At 35.8% G+C, this 27,064-nt stretch overlaps 1 protein-coding gene across 8 annotated transcripts in view; it reads right to left on the bottom strand.

The window, feature by feature from the left end:
* Positions 1 to 27,064, bottom strand: part of TSGA10 (testis specific 10) — a 155,261-nt gene that overhangs the window by 59,785 nt on the left and 68,412 nt on the right. For all 8 annotated transcript variants that reach the window (XM_042981204.1, XM_042981203.1, XM_042981206.1 and 5 more), the window contains one exon: positions 26,161 to 26,346. In XM_042981204.1, the coding sequence (XP_042837138.1) occupies positions 26,161 to 26,346 (186 nt within the window). The remainder of the gene's footprint in view (positions 1 to 26,160; positions 26,347 to 27,064) is intronic.

Below are 27,064 nucleotides of genomic sequence, written 5' to 3'. Positions count from 1 at the left end.
GATAACCACACATACCATTTCCACTACAGCCCCTGCAGATAGACCTGGGGGCAGACATACAGTTTAACTGTAGGCTGCGCCCACCAACAAAAGGCTCTTAAGGAGACAACACAGGGAGAACACTCTGCAGGTTGGTGTGACCAAAGCCCCAATAAATGTGCTGAGGACAGGCATCTGGCTTAACTGATAAAGGTGACACTGCCCAACTACTAGCCCAAAGAGGCCCCAGATTGGCTCCTTATCAGCACAGAGACCAAACCCTGCCCACAAGAGGCAAAATGGGCTATTGCAGTTAAATATACCGAAGGCAAATGTAGTTCAGCCACAACAGTAGAGTACATGCAACCCATAAAGGAGATACCCCTGAAACACCTGGTTCTACTGAACAGGGAACACTGTGTTACAGGACACCACAGGACCTCTTCTTCATAAGGCCACTACTTTCAAGAGCAGAAGATGTAACTGACTTTCCTAATACAAAGAAGAAAACAGAGGGGCAAAATGAAGAGACAGAGGAATATGTTGCAAATGAAATAACAGGACACAATCACAGCAAAATAACTAAATGAAACAGAGATAAGCAATATGCATTGTAAAAAATTCAAAGTAATGTTCATAAAGTTAGTAACTGGACTTGAAAAAAGAGTGAAGGTCTTAGTGAGATTTTCAAATTAGAGATATAAAATATAATAAAGAACGAATCAGAGATGAAGAACTCAATAACTGAAATTAAAAATACAATAGAAGTGAATCAATAGAAGATTAGAGGAGGCAGAAGAATAGATCAGTGACCTTGAAGACAAAATAATGGAAAGCAACCAAGCTGAACAGCAAAAAATAAAAAAGAATAATAAAAAATGAGAATAAGTCAAGCAAAGTTAGCAACATCATCAAGCATAATAACATTATATTATAGTAAAACCTTGATTTGTGAGCATAATTTGTTCTGGAAACATACTTGTAATCCAAAGCATTATGCATAAGCTATTATATAGGAACCTAACAGTAATGACAAATCAAAAACCTATAATAGATACATAAAAAATAAAAAGAAAGGAATCCAAGCATATCAATAAAGAAAGCCATCAAACCACAAGGGAAGAGAGCAAAAGAAGAAAGAACCAGGAGGAGGAGGAGGAGGAGAAAAGAAAAGAGAAAAACTGCAAAAACAAAAACAAAAACAAACCTCTGTATAACAAGTAACAATATGGCAATAAGTACATACTTATCAATAATTACTTTGATTATAAATGAACTAAATGCTTCTCAAAGACACAAGGTAGGGGCACCTGGGTGGCTCAGTTGGTTAAGTGTCCAACTTCAGCTCAGGTCATGATCTCGCAGCTCACAAGTTCAAGCCCCATGTCAGGCTCTGTGCTGACAGCTCAGAGCCTGCTTCAGATTCTGTCTCTTTCTCTCTCCCTCTCTCTTTCTGCCCCTGCCCTGCTCATGCTGTTTGTCTGTCTGTCTGTCTGTCTGTCTGTCTGTCTCTCTCTCTCTCTCTCTCTCTCAAAAAAAAAAAAAAAAAGACATAAGGTAATTGAATGGATTAAAAAAGCAAGATCCACCTATATGCTGCCAAAAAGAGACCTATTTCAGATGTAAAGGCACATGCAGACTGAAAGCAAGGTGTGGGAAAACATTTACCATGCAAATGGAAGTGAAAAGAAAGTTGGCATAGCAATACTTATAACAAACAAAATAGACTTTTTCAAAGACCATAAAAGGTCTTTTTCAAAGACCATAAAAGGAGACAAGGAAAGATACACCATATTCATAAAGAGATTAATCCAACAAGAAGATAGAACAATTGTAAATATTTATGCATCCAATATGAGAGTTCAGTCCATACACAAGGCGACTATTAACAGACACAAAAGGAAGAAATTGAGAGTATTACAACAACAGGAGGAGACTTTAATATCCCACTTACATTAATGGATAGATCGGACAGAAAATCATCAAGGAAACAGTAGCTTTGAATGATATATTGGACCAGATGGACTTAACAGATATATTCAGAACATTCTATTCAAAACCAGAAGAACATACATTCTTTTCAAGTGTACATGGAATATTCTCTAGAGGAGATCACCTAAAGCCTAAAACAAATCTCAATAAATTAAAAATATTGAAATCATATCTCATCTTTTCCAACCACAATGGTAGGGGTGTCTGGGTGGCTCAGTCAGTTAAGCATCTGACTCTTGGTTTTAGCTCAGGTCATGATCTCATGGTTTGTAAGTGTGAGCCCCACAATGGGCTCTGTGCTGACAGTGTGGAGCTTGCTTGGGATTCTCTCTCTCCCTTTCTCTCTGCCCCTCCCCTGCTCTCTCTCTCTCTTTTCCAAAATAAATAAATAAATGAACTTTAAAAATTTTATAAAACAATTACAAGAAAAAAATCAGGAAAGAACACAAATACATGGAAACTAAATATCATGCTACTAAATAATGAACAAGTCAACCAAGAAATCAAAGAGGAAATCAAAAAATGCATGCAGACACATGAAAATGAAAATATAACAGCTCCCAATCTTTGAGATGCAGCAAATGATGTTCTAAGAGGAAAGATTAGAGCAATATAGGTCTACCTCAAGAAGCAAAAAAAATCTCAAATATACAATTGAACCTTACACATAAAGGAGCTAGAAATAGAAGAACAAGGCCCAACACCAGTAGAAGGAAGTAAACAATAAAGATTCAAGCAAAAATAAATAACATAGAGACTAAAACAGATACAATATATCAATGAAATCATGAGCTGGTTCTTTGAAAAGATCAACAAAACTGTTATACCTTTAGCCACACCCATTAGAAAGAGAGACAGAGATAGAGACAGAGAGAGAAAACCCAAGTAAATAAAATCAGAAATGAAGGAAGAGAAATAACAACCAATATCATAGAAAGGATTATGAGAAAATATTATGAAATATTATATGCCAACAAATTGGACAACCTAGAAGAAATGAATGCATTCCTAGAACCATATAATCACCCAAAATTTCATCAAGAAGAAATAGAAAATTTGAACAGACTAACAATGATATTGAATTGGTAATCAAAAAACTCCCATCATACAAAATCCAGGACCAGATAGCTTCACAGGTGAATTCTACCAAACATTTAAAGAAGAGTTAATACCAAAGGAGAAGAGGCCAAGATGGCAGAACAGCAGAGAAGATTTTTTTGTGTCTCTCATTCCTGAAATACAGCCAGATAAACACTAAACCATCCTGCACACCTAGAAAACTGATTTGAGGATTAACACAACAATCTGCACAACCTGAACCAGAGAACTCAGCATGTATGCAGGGTGGAGAGATGAACTGGGGGAGAAAACTGTGGAGGGCAGGGAGCTGTTTTTGCTTGCAGAGAGAAGACAGAGATGGGGAGGGGGGAGAGTACAGAAAGAATCCCCCGCCTGAAAGCAGCTGGAGAGAAAAGAAAGAGTACGCAAGGGACTGAACAAAAAAGGGAGAAAGGAGAAAGGAGAGGGTTTAAATTCCATTAAGACTCTATAAACAGAGGAAGCGCATAGTCTGAAACTCCTCAGCTCAATACCTGGCGGTGCTCTGGTGGGAAGGGTGAATCCCCAGGAGCAGAGACCGAGGTCCTCTGGGTCCTCAGGCCAGACAAGGAGAGGTGGTCCCCTGCTGGGAGGACATTTGGTAGAGGCTGTATGGCCTCCCCACAGGCAAAGGTCCCAGTGGAAGCCAGAGAACAACCACATTTTCTGGTGCTGGAACAAGGACATTCAAGCGGAGGCCTAGCACCAGATGTGTGTTATGATTTTCCATAATCCCTGAAACGCTGCTGCTACACAATCGCGTGACCTTTTCCTGGCTGGCACTGAGCCACAGTCTCTGGGCACTGGCAGCAGCGTGGTCTTCCGAACATTCCTGGGGACAGGCTGGCACCCGGCCATTGCTCAATGAGATCCTCCCTTAGAAGGTCTGAGCAGGTCAAAGCTGGAGACCCTCAGAAGTGAGGGGTTGGGAAACACAGCCGCATCTGAGATAAAACTCAGGAGGGAGGTACTGCATGGCAACCTGATGACTTGGTCAGGGACAGTGTAAAAGCAGGGAGTGGATGGAAGCTGGAGACAAAGGAGGGGTGCGCAACTGCTGGTGGGGAGAGCAAAGAGGTCTGATACTAGAGACTGGGTAGCTGAGTGACACCATTTTCACCCCTCCCACGCATGCACATACACACCTACAGGCGCCACAACAATCCACCCCAGTAAGCTAAGCAGCACCATCTAGTAGAGAACAGAGCCATTACACTAAGCCCCGCCCAACTGGGCCAACCTCACTCTTCAGGAACAACACAAGTCTCTCTGCCTGTTTAGTTTACAGACTATAAAGTACTTCATAGTTCGACTTCTAGGGGAAACCGATTTAATTTCAATCATACCACAGTTTGTTTGCTGGTCCATCTATTCAATTTTTTTTTCTTTTCTTATTCTTCAATACAGAAAGAGAAAAAACTTATTTTTATTTTCCATTTCTATTAAAAATATTTTCTTAATTTTCTACTATATTTTTTACATTTTTGTAAATTTTTTAAACTCTATTTTTTACTTCCATTATTTCACTTTATTCTACCTCACTGTATTCATTTTTTCAAATTTTTAAACATTTTCCTTTTTCTTTTCTTATCTTTCCCCCTTTCCTCTAATCTATCAAGCTCCTTTCAACAACCAGATAGACCAGAACACACCTAGGATCTAGCATCCTTTATTTGATTTTTTTGTGGTTTTTAAATTTTTTATTACATTATTATTTCCTTTTCTTCCTTCAAAATGACAAAACGAAGGAAATCACCCCAAAAGAAAGAACAGGAAGAGATGACAGCCAGGAACTTAATAAACAGATATAAGCAAGATGTCTGAATCAGAATTTATAATCACGATAATAAGAATATTAGCTGGGGTTGAAAACATTAGAATCCTTTTCTGCAGAGATAAAAGCTAGTCAGGATGAAATTAAAAAATACTATAACTGAGCAGGAATCTCGAGGAGTGGCCATGGTGGCAGGGATGGATGAGGCAGAGCAGTGAATCAGCGATACAGAGGACAACTTATGGAGAATAATAAAGCAAACAAAACAGTGAGACTAAGGCAAAAGAGCATGGTTTAAGAATTAAAGAAATCAGTGACTCATTAAAAAGGAACAACATCAGAATCATAGGGGTCCCAGAAGATGAAGAGAGAGAAAAAGGGGTAGAAGGGTTATATAAGCAAATCACTGCAGAAAACTTTCCTAACCTGGGGAAAGTCACATCCAGGAGGCACAGAGGACTCCCATTAGATTCAATCAAAAAACAACCATCAACAAGGCATATCATATTCAAATTCACAAAATACTCAGGCAAGGAAAGAATCATGAAAGCAGCAAGGGAAAAAAGTCCTTAACCTACAAGGGAAGACAGATCAGGTTTGCAGCAGACCTATCCACAGAAATCTGGCAGGCCAGAAAGGAGTGGCAGGATATATTCAATGTGCTGAATCAGAAAAATATGCAGCCAAGAATTCTTTATCCAGCAAGACTGTCATTCAAAATAGAAGGAGAGATAAAAAATTTCCCAAACAAAAATTAAAGGAGTTCATGGCCACTAAATCAGCCCTGCAAGAAAATTTAAGGGGAACTCTCTCAGGGGAGAAAAGACGGGGGAAAAAAAGAGAAACAGAGAGAGAGAGAGATAGAGAGACCAAAAGCAACAAAGACTAAAAAGTACCAGAGAACACCACCAGAAACCCCAACTCTATAAGAAACATAATGGCAATAAACTCATATCTTTCAATAAACTCGTATCTCACTGTAAACATCAATGGACTAAATGCTCCAATCAAAAGACATAGAGTAACAGAATGGATAAGAAAACAAGATCCATCTACATGGTGTTAACAAGAGACCCACTTTAGACCTAAAGACATCTTCAGATTGAAAGTAAGGGGATAGAGAACCATCTATCATGCTAATGGTCAACAAAAGAAAGCCGGAGTAGCCATACTTATATCAGATCATCTAAACTTCAAAATAAAGATTGTAATAAGAGATGAAGAAGGTCATTATATAATAATTAAGGGATTTATCCACCAAGAAGACCTAACAATTGTGAACATTTATGCTCCAAATATGAAAGCACCCAAGTATATAAACCAATCAATCACAAACATAAAGAAACTCATTGGTTATAATAGCATAATAGTAGGGGACTTCAACACCCCACTTAGCGCAATGGACAGACCATCTAAACAGAAAATCAACAAGGAAACAATGGCTTTGAATGACACACTGGACCGGATGGACTTAAAAGATATATTCAGAACATTTCATCCTAAAACAGTGGAATACAAATTCTTCTCCAGTGCACATGGAACATTCCTCAGAATAGATCACATTCTCGGACACAAATCAGCCCTCAACAAGTACAAAAAGATCAAGATCATACTGTGCATATTTTCAGTCCACAATGCTATGAAACTTGAAATCAACCACAAGAAAAAATGTGGAAGATAGCAAATAGCTGGAGACTAAAAAACATCCAACTAAACAATGAATGGGTTAAACAAGAAGTTAAGGAGGAAATTAAAAAGTACATTTTGTTCTTTCTTAAAGATAATTTCTATAAGTTTATTGATATTCTTTGTTTAATGAGACATTATCATCATATCCTCCTTCACTTATTTAAACATTTTTCATTTAATTCTTTAAACATATTTATAGTGGATATTTTGAAATTTTGCCTGTCAAATTTGACATCTGATTTTTCTCATAGCAATTTTTGTTGTCTGCTACCTCCATCTGCTATTCCATTTATCTATTTGTCTCTATTCCATTGATTGATTTGTCTATTCTTTTACCAATCCTGTGCCATCTTAAACACTGCAGCACTATAGCAAATCTTTAAGTCAGGTTGTGTTCTCCTTCAGTATTGAATTTGCTATCTCGTATCTTTTGCCTTTCCATATAAACTTTATAATCAGTTTGTTAATATCCACAAAACTACATGCTGGAATTCTGGCTGAGATGGAATGAATCTATACATCAATTTGGGGAAAACTAACATCTTAACAATAACAAGCCTTTCTACCCATGAACATGGACTCTTTCTCCATTTATTTGGATCTTTGATTTCTTTCATCAAAGATTTATAACTTTTCCTTATATATAACCTGTACACATTTTGTTAGATTTGCATTTAAGTGTAAACACTTCCCAACTCATTTTATCAGGCCAGTTATTATTCTGTTACCAAAAAAAAAAAGATAAGACATTAATCACAAGGAAAGAAAACTATAGACCATTATCACTTAGGAATATAGACACAAAATCCTCAACAAAATACTAGAAAACAAAATCCAGCAACATAAAACTTAATTATACACCATGACTAAGGTGGGATTTACTCAGGAATACAAAGTTGGTTTAACATCTGAAAGCCAATTAATGTAATATACTGTATTTATAAAATAAAAAACAGACACCACATGATCATTCCAAAGACACAGAAAAGGCATTTGAGGAAAAATCCCTCAACTAGCATGATAATGGTGAAACACTAAATGTTTTCCCCCTAAGATCACGAAAAAGACAAGGATGTCCCTCTCCTCTTACCACTTCTATTCGCATTGCTCCAGAAGTTCTAGGTAGGGCAACTGACCAAAAAGAAATAAAAACATTCCGATTGGAAACAAAGTAAAAACTATCTGTTTGCAAATTACACAGTCTTGAATATAGAAAATTGCAAAGAATCCACTAAAAATGATGAGAATGAATAAGTTCAGCTAGGTTGTAGGATACAAGATGAATGTATAAAAATCAATTGTGTTTTTATGCATTCACATTAAATAATACCAAAATGAAAATAACAACCCTGTTACAATAGCATCCAAAAAAAAAAATACTTAGGAATAAATTTCACAAAAGAAGGCATAACTTATACTCTGAAAACAAAATATCATTGAAAGAAATTAAAGATTTAATAAATGAAACTGGAGCCAGTGTTCACTGATCAGAAGACTTAATAATGTTAGGATGGCTGTAGTTCCCAAATTATCTACAGGTTCAAAATAATTCCTATCAGAACCTCAGGTGGCTTCTTTATAGAAATTGCAAAGTTGATGGCACAAAAACAGACACATAGACCAATGGAATAGAATAGAAACCCCAGAACTAGACCCACAAACGTATGGCCAACTCATCTTTGACAAAGCAGGAAAGAACATCCAATGGAAAAAAGACAGTCTCTTTAACAAATGGTGCTGGGAGAACTGGACAGCAACATGCAGAAGGTTGAAACTAGACCACTTTCTCACACCATTCACAAAAATAAACTCAAAATGGATAAAGGACCTGAATGTGAGACAGGAAACCATCAAAACTTTAGAGGAGAAAGCAGGAAAAGACCTCTCTGACCTCAGCCGTAGCAATCTCTTACTCGGCACATCCCCAAAGGCAAGGGAATTAAAAGCAAAAGTGAATTACTGGGACCTTATGAAGATAAAAAGCTTCTGCACAGCAAAGGAAACAACCAACAAAACTAAAAGGCAACCAACGGAATGGGAAAAGATATTTGCAAATGACATATCGGACAAAGGGCTAGTATCCAAAATCTATAAAGAGCTCACCAAACTCCACACCAGAAAAACAAATAACCCAGTGAAGAAATGGGCAGAAAACATGGGTAGACACTTCTCTAAAGAAGACATCCGGATGGCCAACAGGCACATGAAAAGATGTTCAACATCACTCCTTATCAGGGAAATACAAATGAAAACCACACTCAGATATCACCTCACGCCAGTCAGAGTGGCCAAAATGAAGAAATCAGGAGACTATAGATGCTGGAGAGGATGTGGAGAAACAGGAACCCTCTTGCACTGTTGGTGGGAATGCAAATTGGTGCAGCCACTCTGGAAAGCAGTGTGGAGGTTCCTCAGAAAATTAAAAATAGACCTACCCTATGACCCAGCAATAGCACTGCTAGGAATTTATCCAAGGGATACAGGAGTACTGATGCATAGGGGCACTTGTACCCCAATGTTTACAGCAGCACTCTCAACAATAGCCAAATTATGGAAAGAGCCTAAATGTCCATCAACTGATGAATGGATAAAGAAATTGTGGTTTATATACACAATGGAATACTACGTGGCAATGAGAAAGAATGAAATATGGCCTTTTGTAGCAACGTGGATGGAACTGGAGAGTGTGATGCTAAGTGAAATAAGCCATACAGAGAAAGACAGATACCATATGGTTTCACTCTTATGTGGATCCTGAGAAACGTAACAGAAACCCATGGGGGAGGGGAAGGAAAAAAAAAAAAAAAGAGGTTAGAGTGGGAGAGAGCCAAAGCATAAGAGACTGTTAAAAACTGAGAACAAACTGAGGGTTGATGGGGGGTGGGAGGGAGGGCAGGGTGGGTGATGGGTATTGATGAGGGCACCTTTTGGGATGAGCACTGGGTGTTGTATGGAAACCAATTTAAATAAAAAAAAAATAAAATAAATATTAAAAGAAAAAAAAAAAAGAAATTGCAAAGTTGATCCTAAAATTCATATGGAAACTCAAAAGACCTAAAATAGCCAAATCAATCTTGAAAACAACAACAACAACAACAACAACAACAACAACAACCAAGGAAGACTCACACTTTCCCATTTCAAAACTTACTAAAGGCAATGGTAATTAAGACTGGGGTACTGCCATAAGGATAGACATATACATCAATGGAATAGAATTAAGAACACAGAAATAAAATCATGTGCCTAAAATCTACTTATTTTCAATAAGGGTACCAAGAGCAAATGTTGATTAGACAACTAGATAGCCAGATGCAAAAGAATGAAGTTGGACCCTCACTTCACACTATGTACAAAAAATTAACTCAAAATGAACCAAGGACCTAAATGGGGGCTCAGAGCCTAATTTTTGAGGTGATAAAAATTTTCTAAAACTGTGGTAAATGCTGCATAACTCTGTGAATATACTAAACTCATCTGAATTGTACACTTCCAATGGATGAACTGTATGGCATGTGAATCATATCTCAAAAAAGCTGTTACCAAATCCCACAAAGATGTGTAGTATGATACAGCTAAAGCAGTGTGTAGAGAAAAATGTAAAACTCTAAACAACTATATTAAAGAAAAATGGCCTAAAACTAACCATCTAAGTGTTCACCTTAAAAATTTTTTATTTTTATTTGTTTACATTTTTTAAATAAGAGTAAATTAAACTTAAATGATGTAGAAGGAAAGAAATAATATTGAGAAGAAATCAATGAAATGTAAAACCAAGAATAAGTAAAAATCAATGAAATTAATACTGATACTTTGAAAAGATTAACATAATGATAAATTTCCAAGTAAACTGATGAAGAAAATTGAGAAAAGTCATGAATTATCAATACCAAGAATGCAAAAGGGATGCCATTAAAAATTACAAATAACTTTTTGACAACAAATTTGGCAACTTTGATGAAATGGACATATCTTAGAAAAACACAAATTGCCAAAAGTGATTTAAGAAGAAATAGAAAATCTGAATAGCTCCAAATAAATTTAAAACTTCAAGTAATTGAAAATCTACCCCTGCCCACATTTTCTGGCCCATATGGTTTCGTTTGTGAATTCTACCAACAGTTAAAGAAAAAATAATAACAATATACTAACTAGAATAGAGAAAGAAACACATCCATTTATTCTATGAGGCAGCATTAACCTGGCTAACATACCTCAGTAATTTATAAAGAAAATTAACAATATCTGACAATGACATTACAAGACAATCATAGATCAATATCCTCATGAAACAGATGCAAAAATATACAACAAAATATTATAACTTAACAATTTATTTAAAATATTAGCAATCTAATAATTTATTTTAAAGGGTAATATATCATGACCAACTGGATTTATTACAGGAATATATATTTAAAATTTTTTAATTTTTATTGAGTAAATTCTACCCTCAACACAGAGCTTGAACTCACAACCCCGAGGTTAAGAGTCATATGCTCCATTGACTGAGCGAGCCAGGCATCCCTCCATGATTGATTTTTAAAAATCAATCAATAAGGAGAAGATGGCAGCATAGGAGGATGCTGGGCTCACCATGTCCTGCTGATCACTTAGATTCCACCCACATCTGCCTAAATAACCCAGAAAACCACCAGAAGACTAACAGAATGGACTCCCTGGAGCCCAGTGTACACAAGAGGCCCACAGAAGAAGTTAGGAAGGGCGGAGAAGCAGTGCACACTACACGGATTGGCAGGAGGGAGCCGGGGCAGTGGAGGGGCAGCCTGCCAGGAAAGGCAGAACCCCTGAAGTCTGGCTTGCAATAGCGGAGGGGCCGGACTCCCTGTGTTCTGACAGCCAGCAGGACGTAACATCTGGAATGTTAAAAGTCAACAGCTCTGCTCTCGGAGAATGGGGAGGGCGAGAGGACACGGCGAGGGAGAGTTGTTGAGCCCCACAAGACAGAGCTCAGCTCGGCGGAGGAACACAGGTGCTGGCCAACTGCCAACTCCCTCTCCCATCCCTGAGCCAAAATTCAAAAGAGAACCAGTTCCTGTCACCAAATTTAGAATAATTTCTAAATTATTCTAATAGTCACAAAATTAACTTTTTTCAAGCTGGACTTGAAAAAAGTATAGAGGACAGCAGAGAATCTATTACTACAGAGATCAAGGGACTAAGAAACAGTCATGAGGAGCTAAAAAATGCTCTAAATGAGGTGCAAAATACAATGGAGGCAACCGCAGCTTGGACTGAAGAGGCAGAGGAGAGAATAGGTGAATTAGAAGATAAAATTATGGAAAAAGAGGAAGCTGAGAAAAAGAGAGATAAAAAAAATCCAGGAGTATGAGGGGAGAATTTGAGAACTAAGCGATGCAATCAAGCATAACAATATCCATATAATAGGGATTGCAGAAGAGGAAGAGAGAGAGAAAGGGGCTGAAGGTGTACTTGAAGGTGTATTTGTTCAAGTAAATCATAGTTGAGAACTTCTCTGATCTGGGGAAGGAAACAGGCATTGAAATCCAAGAGGCACAGAGAACTCCCTTCAGACGTAACTTGAATCAATCTTCTGCGTGATATATCATAGTGAAACTGGCAAAATACAAGGATAAAGAGAAAATTCTGAAAGCAGCTAGGGATAAACACACTCTAACATACAAATGGAGACCGATAAGACTAGTGATGGATCTATCTACTGAAACTTGGCAGGCCAGAAAAGAATGGCAGGAAATCTTCAATGTGATGAACAGAAAAAAATATGCAGCCAAGACTCCTTTATCCAGCAAGTCTGTCATTCAGAATAGAAGGAGAGATAAAGGTCTTCCCAAACAAACAAAAACTGAAGGAATTCATCACCACTAAACCAGACCTACAAGAGATCCTAAGGGGGATTCTGTGACTGAAATGTTCCAAGGACCACAAAGTACCAGAGACATCACTATAAGCATGAAACCTACAGACATCACAATGACTCTAAACCCATATCTTTCTATGATAATGGTGAATGTAAATGGACTAAATGTTCCAACCAAAAGACATAGGGTATCAGAGTGGATAAAAAAAAAAAAAAACCATCTATTTGCTGTCTACAAGAGACTCATTTTAGACCTGAGGACACCTTTCAGATTGAAACTGAGGGGGTGGAGAACTATTTATCATGCCACTGGAAGTCAAAAGAAAGCTGGAGTAGCCATACTTCTATCAGACAAACTAGACTTTAAATTAAAGGCTGTAACAAGAGATGAAGAAGGGCATTATATAATAATTACAGGGTCTATCCATCAGGAAGAGCTAACAATTATAAATGTCTATGCACCGAATACGGGAGCCCCCAAATATATAAAACAATTAATCACAAACATAAGCAACCTTATTGATAAGAATGTGGTAATTGCAGGGGACTTTAATACTCCAATTACAACAATGGATTGATCATCTAGACACAGGATCAATAAACAAACAAGGGCCCTGAATGATACATTGGACCAGATGGACTTGACAGATACATTTAGAACTCTGCATCCCAAAGCAACAGAATATACTTTCTTCTCAAGTGCACATGGAACACTCTCCAAGAGAGATCACATACTGAGTCACAAAACAGCCCTTCACAAGTATACAAGAATTGAGATCATACCATGCATACTTTCAGACCACAATGCTATGAAGCTTGAAATCAACCACAGGAAAAAGTCTGGAAAACCAAAGAGCATGGAGGTTAAAGAACATCCTACTAAAGAATGAATGGGTCAACCAAGCAATTAGAGAAGAAATTAAAGAATATATGGAAACAAATGAAAATGAAAATACAACAATCCAAATGCTTTGGGATGCAGCGAAGGCAGTCCTGAGAGGAAAATACATTGCAATCCAGGCCTATCTCAAGAAACAAGAAAAATCCCAAATACAAAATCTAACAGCATACCTAAACAAAATAGAAGCAGAACAGTAAAGACACCCCAAACCCAGCAGAAGAAGAGAAATAATAAAGATCAGAGCAGAAATAAACAATATAGAATCTAAAAACACTGTAGAGCAGGTCAACGAAACCAAGAGTTGGTTTTTTGAAAAAATAAACAAAATTGATAAACTTCTAGCCAGGCTTCTCAAAAAGAAAAGGGAGATGACCCAAATAGATAAAATCATGAATGAAAATGGAATTATTACAACCAATCCCTCACAAATACAAGCAATTATCAGGGAATACTATAAAAAATTATATGCCAACAAACTGGACAACCTGGAAGAAATGGACAAATTCCTAAGCACCCACCCACTTCCAAAACTCAAACAGAAAGAAACAGAAAACTTGAACAGATCCATAACCAGTGAAGAAATTGAATCAGTTAACAAAAATCTCCCAACAAATAAGAGTCCAGGACCAGATGGCTTCCCAGGGGAATTCTACCAGACATTTAAAGCAGAGATAATACCTATCCTTCTCAAGCTGTTCCAAAAAACAGAAAGGGAAGGAAAATTTCCAGATTCATTCTATGAAGCCAGCATCACTTAGATTCCTAAACCAGACAGAGATCCAGCAAAAAAAGAGAACTACAAGCCAATATCCCTGATGAATATGGATGCAAAAATTCTCAATAAGATACTAGCAAATCGAATTCAACAGCATATAAAAATTATACACCATGATCAAGTGGGATTCATTCCTGGGCTGCAGGGCTGGTTCAACATTTGCAAATCAATCAATGTGATACATCACATTAATAAAAGAAAAGATAAGAACCTTAGGATCCTGTCAATCGATGCAGAAAAAGCACTTGACAAAATTCAGCATCCTTTCTTAATAAAAACCCTTGAGAAAGTCGGGATAGAAGGAACATACTTAAACATCATAAAAGCCATTTATGAAAACCCCACAGCTAACATCATCCTCAATGGGGAAAAACTGAGAGCTTTCCCCCTGAGATCAGGAACACGACAGGGATGTCCACTCTCACCGCTGTTGTTTAACAGTGTTGGAAGTGCTAGCATCAGCAATCAGACAACAAAAGGAAATCAAAGGCATCAAAACTGGCAAAGATGAAGTCAAGCTTTCACTTTTTGCAGATGACATGATATTATACACGGAAAACCCAATAGACTCCACCAAAAGTCTGTTAGAACTGATACATGGATTCAGCAAAGTCGCAGGATACAAAATTAATGTACAGAAATCAGTTGCATTCTTATACACTAATAATGAAGCAACAGAAAGACAAATAAAGAAACTGATCCCATTCACAATTGCACAAGAAGCATAGAATACCTAGGAATAAACCTAACCAAAGATGTAAAAGATCTGTATGCTGAAAACTATAGAAATCTTATGAAGGAAATTGAAGAAGACATAAAGAAACGGAAAAACATTCCATGCTCATGGATTGGAAGAATAAATATTATTATAATGTCAACACTACCCAAAGCAATCTACGCATTCAATGCAATCCCAATCAAAATTGCACGAGCATTCTTCTCAAAGATAGAACAAGCAATTCTAAAATTTGTATGGAACCACAGAAGATCCCGAATAGCCAAAGTAATTTTGAAGAAGACCAAAACAGGAGGCATCACAATCCCAGACTTTAGCCTCTACTACAAAGCTGTAATCATCAAGACAGCATGGTATTGGCGCAAAAACAGACACATAGACCAATGGAATAGAATAGAAACCCCAGAACTAGACCCACAAATGTATGGCCAACTCATCTTTGACAAAGCAGGAAAGAACATCCAATGGAAAAAAGTCTCTTTAACAAATGGTGCTGGGAGAACTGGACAGCAACATGCAGAAGGATGAAACTAGACCACTTTCTTACATCATTCACAAAAATAAACTCAAAATGGATAAAGGACCTGAATGTGAGACAGGAAACCACCAAAATCCTAGAGGAGAAAGCAGGAAAAAAACCTCTCTGACCTCAGCCGCAGGAATTTCTTAGCAATTTCTTACTTGACACATTTCCAAACGCAAGGGAATTAAAAGCAAAAATGAACTATTGGGACCTCATGAAGATAAAAAGCTTCGGCACTGCAAAAGAAACAATCAACAAAACTAAAAGGCAACCAATGGAATGGGAAAAGATATTTGCAAATGACATATCGGACAAAGGCCTAGTATCCAAAATCTATAAAGAGCTCACCAAACTCCACACCTCAAAAACAAATAATCCAGTGAAGAAATGGGCAAAAAACATGAATAGACACTTCTCGAAAGAAGACATCCAGATGGCCAACAGGCACATGAAAAGATGCTCAACGTCGCTCCTCATCAGGGAAATACAAATCAAAACCACACTCAGATATCACCTCACGCCAGTCAGAGTGGCTAATATGAACAAATCAGGAGACTATAGATGATGGAGAGGATGTGGAGAAATGGAAACCCTCTTGCACTGTTGGTGGGAATGCATACTGGTGCAGCCGCTCTGGAAAACAGTGTGGAGGTTCCTCAAAAAATTAAAAATAGATCCACCCTAAGACCCAGCAATAGCACTGCTAGGAATTTACCCAAGGGATACAGGAGTGCTGATACATAGGGGCACTTGTACCCCAATGTTTACAGCAGCACTTTCAACAACAGCCAAATTATGGAAAGATCCTCAATGTCCATCAACTGATGAATGGATAAAGAAATTGTGGTTCATATACAGAATGGAATACTACGTGGCAATCAGAAAGAATGAAATATGGCCTTTTGTAGCAATGTGGATGGAACTGGAGAGTGTTATGCTAAGTGAAATAAGTCATAGAGAGGAAGACAGATACCATATGTTTTCACTCTTATGTGGATCCTGAGAAACTTAACAGAAGACCATGGGGGAGGGGAAGGAAAAAAAGAAAAAGGTTAGGGAGGGAGGGAGCCAAAACATAAGAGACTCTTAAAAACTGAGAACTGAGGGTTGATGGGAGGTGGGAGGGAGGGGAAAGTGGGTGATGGGCATTGAGGAGGGCACCTGTTGGGATGAGCACTGGGTGTTGTATGGAAACCAATTTGACAATAAATTTCATATTTTAAAAAATAAATAAATAAATAAGGTAAGAAAAAAATTAAAATTAAAATTTAAAAAATCAATGTATTAACCATTTTAACAAACCAAAAATATAAAAATAAAAATGATATGAGCACTCAATATTTGCAGAAAAGGCATTTGATGAAATTCTATACCCATTCATGATAAAAATTCTAAGTAAACTTAGAAGAGAAGGTCTTCAACCTGATAAAATGTTTCTACAAAAACATGCAGCTAATATCATAGTCAAAAAAGAAATACTGAATCCTTTTTCCTTAAGATGACAAATGAGGCAAAGATGTCCACTCTCATCACTTCGTTCAATACCAGACAGAAAAGAAAGGCATTCAGATTGTAAAAAAAGAAGTAAAACTATCTTTATATGCAAAGGACATGACTGTATTATGTAGAAAATCCTTTAAAATCTACCAAAAAAAAAAAAAACCCTACTAGAACTAAAAAAAATGAATTTAAGCAATATTACAGAATAAAAGATAACAAAATTCTACCTTATTTCTGTGTATAGACTATCAAAAACTGCAATACAAAATTTAGGAATGAAATATCATTTTCAATGGCATTTTAAAAACCCATGAGATAAGGATAATAACAATATATGTATATAATATCTATACACTAAAAAGCATATAACATGTGGATAGACTATATTTATGTCCCCAAAGATTCATTATTGTTAAGATCTTCAACTTGCTCCATATTGATCTGTACATTCAATACCATGCTATCAAACTCCATATAAGTTTTTTTCTGTAGAAAATAACTCATTCTAAAATTTATATGGAAATGAAGAGGCCCCATAACAGCAGACCTTCTCAGAAAGAACACATTTGGAGGATTCACACTAATTCATTTGAAGACTTTCTGTAAGGCTATATTAATTAATGAAGCTTTATACGATACTGGCTTACTATGACACTGGCTAAGAATAGACATATATATCCATGGACAGAAGAGTTCAGAAATAGATCCATGCCAAAAAAAGAAAAAAAAGAAATAGATCCATACACACAGGATTATTTTATTTTTGCTAAAAGTTCTTAGATAACTCAGTGGTGAAATACCATCTTTTCAACAAATAGCACTGGACAACTTCAAATCATGTGGGGAAAAAAATAAACCTCGATCATTATCTTACATCATACACAACTATTAATTCAAAATGTATCATAGACTACAATACAAAAGTGTAAGATTTCTGGAAGAAGAAAAGAAGAAAGTCGATGCATCTTGTTGTATGCAAAGATTTATGAGACAGGACACAGAAATACCAAGTAGGAAAAAAAAAACTTCTAAACTGGACTTGAGCAAAAATTTAAAACCTCTGCTCTTCAAAAGACTTAAAAAGGCAAGCCAATGACTAGGAGAAAATATTTAAAAGTATACATATCTGACAAAGAAACATCTAGAGTGTTCCAAAAAATTCTTACAACTTAGTAACAGGAATCATAATAAAAAGATGGGCAACAGATTTGAACAGAGACTTCGCAAAAGATATTTTCATGATCATTAAGAATGTGGAAAGCTGCACTACATTATTAGTTAAAAAGGAAATGCAAACTAAAACTACAATGTGACAATACATGTGTCAGGAAAAATGGAGAACCACTGGAACTCTCATTCAATGCAAATGGGAGAGTAAAGTGATACAACCAGTTTGCAAAATAGTTTGTCAGTTTCTTACAAAGTTAAGCCTACTTATATGATCCAGCAATTCTGCTGCTAGTTTTTTATCCTAGAAAAAGTGAAAATTTATGCACAAAGACTTGCGCATGATGTTCATAGCTGTTTATTCATAATGGCCAAAAACTAGAAACAATCTGTTATAAACTAAATTGTGTCCCCTTAAAATGCATATGTTGAAGCCCTAACACCCCAGGATGACTGTACTTGGAGACAGGGCCTTTATGAAGGTGATTAAGGTTGGGGCGCCTGGGTGGCGCAGTCGGCTAAGCGTCCGACTTCAGCCAGGTCACGATCTCGCGGTCCGTGAGTTCGAGCCCCGCGTCAGGCTCTGGGCTGATGGCTCAGAGCCTGGAGCCTGTTTCCGATTCTGTGTCTCCCTCTCTCTCTGCCCCTCCCCCGTTCATGCTCTGTCTCTCTCTGTGCCAAAAATAAATAAAAAACGTTGAAAAAAAAATTAAAAAAAATGAAGGTGATTAAGGCTAAACGAGACCGTAAGAATGGGGATTTAATCAAATATGACTGTGCCCCTACAAGAAGAATCACCAGGGATGCACATGCACAAAAGAAAGGATTTGTGAGGACATAGTAATAAGGTGGCCAATCTGCAGACCAAGTTAAGAGGCCTGAGAAGAAACTTAAACTGCCATCACCTTGATCTTGGACTGCCAAACTCCAGAACTGAGAGAACATAAATTTATACTGTTTAAGCCACCCAATCTGCAGTATTTTATTTCACCAGAGTTAGCAGACTAATGCACACATTAAATGTCCATTAATAGGTGAATAAACAGATTGTGATTTGGCTATGCAATGGAATACTATTCAACAATATGAACTAATGAATGAACTAACATGCAACACTTGTGAGTGAGACAAGTTAAGACACAAATGAATACTTACTGTATGATTCCATTTGTATAAATTTTAGAGAAAGCAAATCTTATCTATAGTGACAGAAAGAAAACCAGTAATTGCTTAGGGATTGGGATGGATTGACTGCAAAAGGACTTGAAGGAATGTTAGGAAGGTGACGGAATGTTCTATACTATAACATGATTATACAGATGACTGTGAAAACGTATTCATTTGACAAAACTCATCTGATCATAATGAGAATTTTTTATTGTATGTAAGTTACATTTCAGTATAGATGGTTAAAAATTAGTTTAAGTAGAGAGTTATTCAGGTGACTCATTACACATTTATATTTTCATCATAAATATATAAAATGCTGAACTAATAGCAGCCTTAAAAATATGGCAAAAACTGAGAAAATCATTCACAGAAAAATAGACAAATCCACAATTATAGAGGAGGATCTTAAGACATTTCTTTCAGTAACTAAAAATCAAAAATACAAATTTGGTAAGGGTTTTTAAGAACTGAATGACACTGTTAACAAGCCTAATCACATGTATATATAAATATGCTATATATAAATACATATAACATACATATGCCCCCCAAAATAAGTGAATACACCTGCTTTTCAAGCTCATTTAGAGTATTATCAAATATTGTGTACCCTGCCACTAAGCAAGCCTTAACAGATATCAATAAGTTAATATCATATAAGCCATATTATTTCATCATAATATACAACAAAACTAGATATAAAAAATAGAATAATAATATCAAGTCCCCTGTGCATTGGAAATTTTAAAAATAGCTTCAGTGATCATAATTACTTTGGATATAAACAGACCAAACACCCCAATCAAAAGGCACAGAGTATCAGAATGAATAAAAAATCAAGATCCATCTATATGCTGCTTATAAAAGACTCATTTTAGACCTAAAGACACTTGCAGATTTCAAGTGAGGGGATGGAGAAACATTTATCATGCAAACCAATGTCAAAGGAAAGCCAGAGTGTAATGCATATATCAGACAACTACACTTTAAAACAAAGACTATAACAGAGACAAAGAAGGGCATTATATAATCATAAAGGGGACAATCCAAGAAGAAGATATAACAATTGTAAAAATTTTTACACTCAACATGAGAGCACCCAATATATAGAACAATTAATAACAAACATAAAAGAACTCATTGATAATAACATAATAATAGTAGGGGACTTTAACACCCCACCTGTATCAATGGACAGATCATCTAAACAGAAAATAAACAAGAAAACAATGACTTTGAATGACACACTGGACCAGATGGACTTAACATATATTCAGAATATTCCATCCTAAAACAGCAGAATATTCATTTGTTTCAAGTGCACATGGAACATTCTCCAGAATAGATCACATTTTAGGTCACAAAACAGGCCCCAACAAGTACAAAAACATTGCAATCATATCATGCACCTTTTCTGACCATAATGCTATGAATCTAGAAGTCAACCACAAGAAAAAGTTCAAAAGACCACAAATACATGGAGGTTAGATAACACGCTACTAAATAATGAATGGGTCAACCACGAAATCAAAGAAGAAATTTAAAAATACCTGGAAACAAATGAAAATGAAAACACAATGGTCAAAAACCTTGGGGAAGCAGCAAAAGTGGCCCTAAGAGGGAAGTATATAGAAATATGGCCTACCTCACGAAGCAAGAAAAATCTCAAATATACAATTCTAACCTTACACCTAAAGGAGCTAGAAAAAGAACAAATGAAGCCTATCCCAGCAGAATGAAGGAAATAATAAAGATTAGAACAGAGATAAATGATATAGAAATTAAAAAACAATAGAACAGATCAATGAAACTAGGAGCTGGTTCTTTAAAAAAATTCATAAAATTGATAAACCTCTAGCCAGACTTATCAAAAACAAAAGAGAAAGGATCCAAATAAATAAAATCAAGAATGAGAGAGGAGAAATAACAACCAAAAAAAAAAAAAGAAATGCAAACAATTACAAGAGAATACCATGAAAAACTATATGCAAACAAAGGACAACCTGGATGAAATAGATAAATTCCTAGAAACATATAAACCACCAAAACTGAAATAGGAAGAAAAAAAAAAAAAACTTGAACAGACTGATAAACAGCAAAGAAATTGAATCAGTGATTAAAAAAAAACAAAAAACAAAAAACAAAAAAAACACACTCCCAACAAACAGAAGTCCAGAGCCAGATGGCTTCACAGGCAAATTCTACCAAACATTTAAAGAAGAGTTAATACCTATTCTTCTCAAACAATTCCAAAAAATAGAAAATAAAGGAAAACTTCCAAATTCATTCTATGAGGCCAGCATTACCCTGATACCAAAAGTAGATAAAGACTTCACTAAAAAGAAAACTACAGGCTAATACCCCTGATGAACATGGACGCAAAAATGTAAAAATTCTCAATAAAAACTAGCAAAACTGAATCCAATAACACATTAAAAAAATCATTCACCACAATCAAGTGGGATTTATTCCTGGGTTGCAAGGGTAGTTCAATATTCATAAATCAAACAATGTGATACACCACATTGATAAAAGAAAGCATAAGAACCATACAATCATTTCAACAGAAAACACATTTGACAAAGTACATCTATTCATGATAAAAACCCTCAACAAAATAGGTTTGGGGGAACATACCTCAACATAATAAAGGCCATATATGAAAAACCCACAGATAGTATCATCATCATCAGTGGGGAAAAGCTGAGAGCTTTTCCTCTAGAGTCAGGAACAAGACAAGGATGTCCACCCTCACCACTGTACCACCACTAGTACCACTAGTACTGGAAGTCCTAGACACAGCAATCAGACAACAAAAAGAAATAAAAGGCATCCAAATTGGCAAGGAGAATGTGAAAGTTTCACTATTTTCAGATGAGATGATACTCTATATAGAAAATCCAAAAGCCTCTGCCACAAACTGCTAGAAATGATACACAAATGCAGTAAAGTTGCAAAAGTTCAGTAAAGGATACAAAATTAACATACAGAAATCTGTTGCCTTTCTATACACCAATAATGAAGCAGCAGAAAAAGAAATTAAGGAATCAATCCCATTGGCAATTGCACCAAAAACCATAAGGAACCTAGGAATAAACCTAATCAAAGAGGTGAAAGACCTGTACTCTGAAAACTATAAAACACTGATGAAAAAAACTGAAGAACAAAGAAATGGAAAGACATTCTATGTTCATGGATTGAAAGAACAAATATTGTTAAAATGTCTCTACTACCCGAAGTAAGCTACAAATTAAAGGCAATTCCTATCAATATACCAATCGCATTTTTCACAGACCGAGAACAAACATTCCTAAAATTTGTATGGAACCACAAAAGACCTTGAATAGCCAAAACAACCTTGAAAAAGAAAAGCAAAGCTGGAGGTATCACAATTCCAAATTTTAAATTACACTACAAAGCTGTAGTGATCAAAACAGTATGGTACTGGCCCAAAAATAGACACATAGATCAATGGAACAGAATAGAAAACCCAGAAATAAACCCACAGCTATATGGTCAATTAATCTTCAACAAAGCAGGAAAGAATGTCCAATGGGAAAAAGGCAGTCTCTTCAACAAATGGTGCTGGGAAAACTGGAGAGCAACATGCAAAAGAATGAAACTGGGCCAATCTCTTACACCAAACACAAAACTAAATTCAAAGTGGATTAAAGACCTAATTTTGAGACCCCAAAACATCAAAATCCTAGAGGAGTACACAGACAGTAACCTCTTTGACAACAGCTGTAGCAACTTCTTTCTAGATATGTCTCCTGAGGCAAGGGAAACAAAAGCAAAAATAAATTATTGGGATTTCATCAAAATAAAAAGCTTCTGCACAGCAAAGGAAACAATCAACAAAACTAAAAGGTAACCTACGGGATGGGAGAAGATATTTGCAAATGAGAAATGAGGAATGATAAAGGGTTAGTATCCAAAATCTATAAAGAACTTATCAAATTCAACACCCAAAATATGAATAATCCAATTAAAAATGGACAGAAGACACGAATAGATACTTTTCCAAAGAAGCCATCCAGATGGGCAGCAGACACGTGAAACAATGCTCAACATCACTCATCATCAGAGAATACAAATCAAGACTACAATGAAATATTACCTCACTCCTGTCAGAAGGGCTAAAATCAAAAACATAAGAAACAGTAGATGTTGGCGAGGATGTGGAGAAAGGGGAACCCCTCCTGCACTGTTGGTGGGAATGCAAACTGGTGTAGCTACTCTGAAAAACATATGGATGTTCCTCAAAAAGTTAAAAAAAGAACTACCCTATGATCCAGCAATTGCATTACTAGGTATTCACCCAAAGAATACAAAATACTAATTCAAAGGGATACATGTACCCCAGTGTTTATAGCAGCATTAACTACAACAGCCAAATTATGGAAACAGCTCACATGTCCATCAGCTGATGAATGGATAAAAGAAGATGTGGTATACTTATACAATGAAATATTACTCAACCATCAAAAAGAATGACATCTTGCCATTTGCAACAACATGTTAGGAGCTAGAGAGTATTACGCTAAGTGAAATAAGTCAGTCAGAGAGACAAATACCATATGATTTCACTCATGTGGAATTTAAGAAACAAAATAAATAAGCAAGAGGGAAAAAAAGAGAGAGGGAGGCAAACCAAGAAACAGATTCTTGACTATAGAGAACAAACTGATGGTTACCAGAGGGGAGGTTGGTGGGGGACTCGGGGGAATAAAGGATGGGGATTAAGGAGGGCATTTGTGATAAGCACTAAGTGTTGTATGAAAGTTTTGAATCACTATATTGTACACCTGAAACTAATATTACACTATATGCTAACTAACTGGAATTTAAATAAAAACTTAAAAAAAGAAAATAAAGTAGTTAAAATTTTTGAAAAAAATAAATAACTTCAGTGATCAAAAATAAATCGTTATTAAAATAAATCATTATTGAACTAGGTGATACTTTTAAGTGAATGGCAATAAAAGCATTACCTCAAAACTTGTAGGATGCAGCCAAAGAAATATTTAGAAAGAAATTTCTAGTCTTAAATTCATACAAAAGAAGAAAGATGTTAAATTATGGAATTTGATATATTTATTTTATAATGTATTTGAAAGAGTTTAATAAGGACAAAGGATAGCCAAAATAATTTGGGGGAACATTAATCCCAGATATCAAGACTTAACATAAAACTATAGAAGTTTCAAGAGTTTATTGTTGGCAAACAGATAAAGTTATAAATGGAGCAGAACAAATGGAAATTTATTTTTATGACAAAGTAGACTTATAATTCAGTGAATAAAGAATGGGGATATCCATCTACAAAAATAAAAAAAATTACATCTCTATGTCAAACCACACACAATTCAACCTCAAGTGGATTAAATATCTAAATGTAAAGGGCAAAATTCCACATACTTTTAGAATTTTAGAAGAACCTTTAAAAGAAAATATAAGAAAATATCTTTCTATTCTTGGAATAGTAAAGGATTTCTTAAAGAAGACATATAAACATAAACCATATTTTGGAGAGATTGACAATAATTCTGACAGCATCAGAATTTAAAACTTCTGTTTATATTCCAAGCACAATGAAGAGACAAGTAACAGCAAAAGAGGATAACTATAATACCTTTAAATTTTTTTAAGTTTATTTATTTATTTTTGAGAGTGAGAAAGAGAGAGTATGTGTGTGTGTGCACAAGCAGGGGAGGGGCAGAGAGAGAGAGAGAGAGAGAGAGAGAGAGAGAGAGAGAGAATCCCAAGCAGGCTCCACAATGTCAGCACAGAACCCTATTTGGGGCTTGAACTCAAACCATGAGATCATGACCTGAGCCAAAATCAAGAGTCAGACGCTTAACTGAGCCACCCAGGCATCCCGGCTATAATATCTTTCAAAGGATTATTACCAAGAGTATATAGATAATCCTGATAAGTCAATATGAAAAAGATAAATAACCCAATAGAAAAATGAGCAAAGTTTACAAAAATTCATTCAAGAGAAAATTTACAGAGGAGGAATTCTGAATGGCCAAGAAATAAGAAAAAATTCTCAATTTCACTTGTAATCAAGGAAACAGAAAACAAAAAGTATAGAAAACATTTTAAAGTTTGATAATATCAAGTATTGCTTAGTACTTGAGAAAATACCAACTCCATGATTTCTGATGAAATGGTAAAACTTTAGAGAGCAATACAATACTTCGAAGAGTTAAACCTGCCCTGTTATTCCACTTCTAGTCATAAACCCAGAGAAATATATACCCGAGGAGAAACATAAAAGAATGTTTGTTGCAGCATTTTATTAAAGAAAAAGTGAAGACAATTAAATTTCCTTTAATATGGGAATGAATATTAATATTTACACAATGACTATAAGATGCAACTGTTTAGACCTATACTTTGTGTATCACATAGATAAATTTCAAAATTATAATATTGAGCAAAAAAGGCAAATTACAAATGGATATCTAGAGTATCACTTAAAAACCTAAAGCACACAAAACAACATTATATATCATTTGTGGGTGATAGATACGTAGAAGAAGCATAAACATATGCAAAAGAGTTATACAACTGACATGAAAGTTATTCACACCAGTCATTAGGGAGGCAAGAGGGAAAAGGATGAGTTCTATCTGTAATATTTTGTTTCTTTACATAAAGAGAAACTTGAAGCAACAGTGGAAAATATTAGCATCCTTCAACCAGTGAGATGTGTGTATGTGTTTTACTTACATTACTTTTTTTTGCACTTTTTTGGTATGTTTGAAATAGTTCCTAACTTTTAAAAATGCTAAAGATTATTCTAGTTGTAGGGTAGATAATAGATTAGAGCAAAACCAGAGTGGGTATTGGAGAACAATTAGGCTACAATTCATAATATATTTAAATAATTTAAGTGTTTGTTTATATATTTAATTTATGGAATGCCAAACAAAACTCTTTCAAAATGATGTAGAATGTCCCACAAATACATTTTCCCAAACTTACCTGCTCGACCTCTCGGTTGAGAGAATCTACTTTTTCTTTTAATCTGTTACCTTCTGCCTCAGCAGTAATAAGTTCTAATTTGAGGGTATTGTTATCTGCCTCTGCTTGACGGGCCTTATTTTCCCAGTTTTCAGCATCTTCATTGGCTTTTCGGAGTTGGTCCATAATTTGCCGGTTCTCAGATTCCTAAAAAGCAATTTTAGGACTTACTTTAAAAGATGTAAAATGGTCAACATACAATATAAAGTAAACATTATTTGCCAGGTCACGGGAAATTTATTTGCTACAGAACCATTTGTAACATAATCTCAAGAAATCGTATCTATATTCTCCATTTAGAAAATTGGTCATCCTGTAATCAACAAAAGGGAGTGGGACCAGGATCTGCCCTGCCTCCTGAGTCACACTCACCCATCTAGTAAAGTCAAGTTGGTTCCTATATTTGCTTTTGTTCAAACAAAATCCTTCATTGCCTCCTCTCCCTATATATCCGTTTAGTGACTATTTGCTACTCTGGTTTTTGAGTTTCTGCCTTGGCCAACCTTCTATACTTGTGCATTCCTTTGATCCTGACTGCTTTTCTAGATTGTACTGGCTACAGAACTTCTGACTAATTACAAATTTCAAGCATAAATCTCTGATAATTCTGTTGATTTGGCACATCACCTGTCTAGTTCCTGCCTTTCATTCATAACCTCAGTCTTAATTTTCTCTATCATGGACTGTTCTATGATTTATGATTTACTTTTGCTTACTGTTCTAGTAACTTACCTAAAATTTCTAAGAAATAAAACAACAAACCTATGCCAACAAACACTACTCATAAATATACAGTCATATTGGGCATACAATATGGAACCACATTTTTAAAACTTTTTAATTTTTGTAGGTTTATTTATTTTGA

Source organism: Panthera tigris, chromosome A3, assembly GCF_018350195.1.
Source record: "Panthera tigris isolate Pti1 chromosome A3, P.tigris_Pti1_mat1.1, whole genome shotgun sequence".
Classification (NCBI taxonomy): domain Eukaryota; kingdom Metazoa; phylum Chordata; class Mammalia; order Carnivora; family Felidae; genus Panthera; species Panthera tigris.
This window is presented reverse-complemented; position numbering and strand designations above follow the sequence as displayed.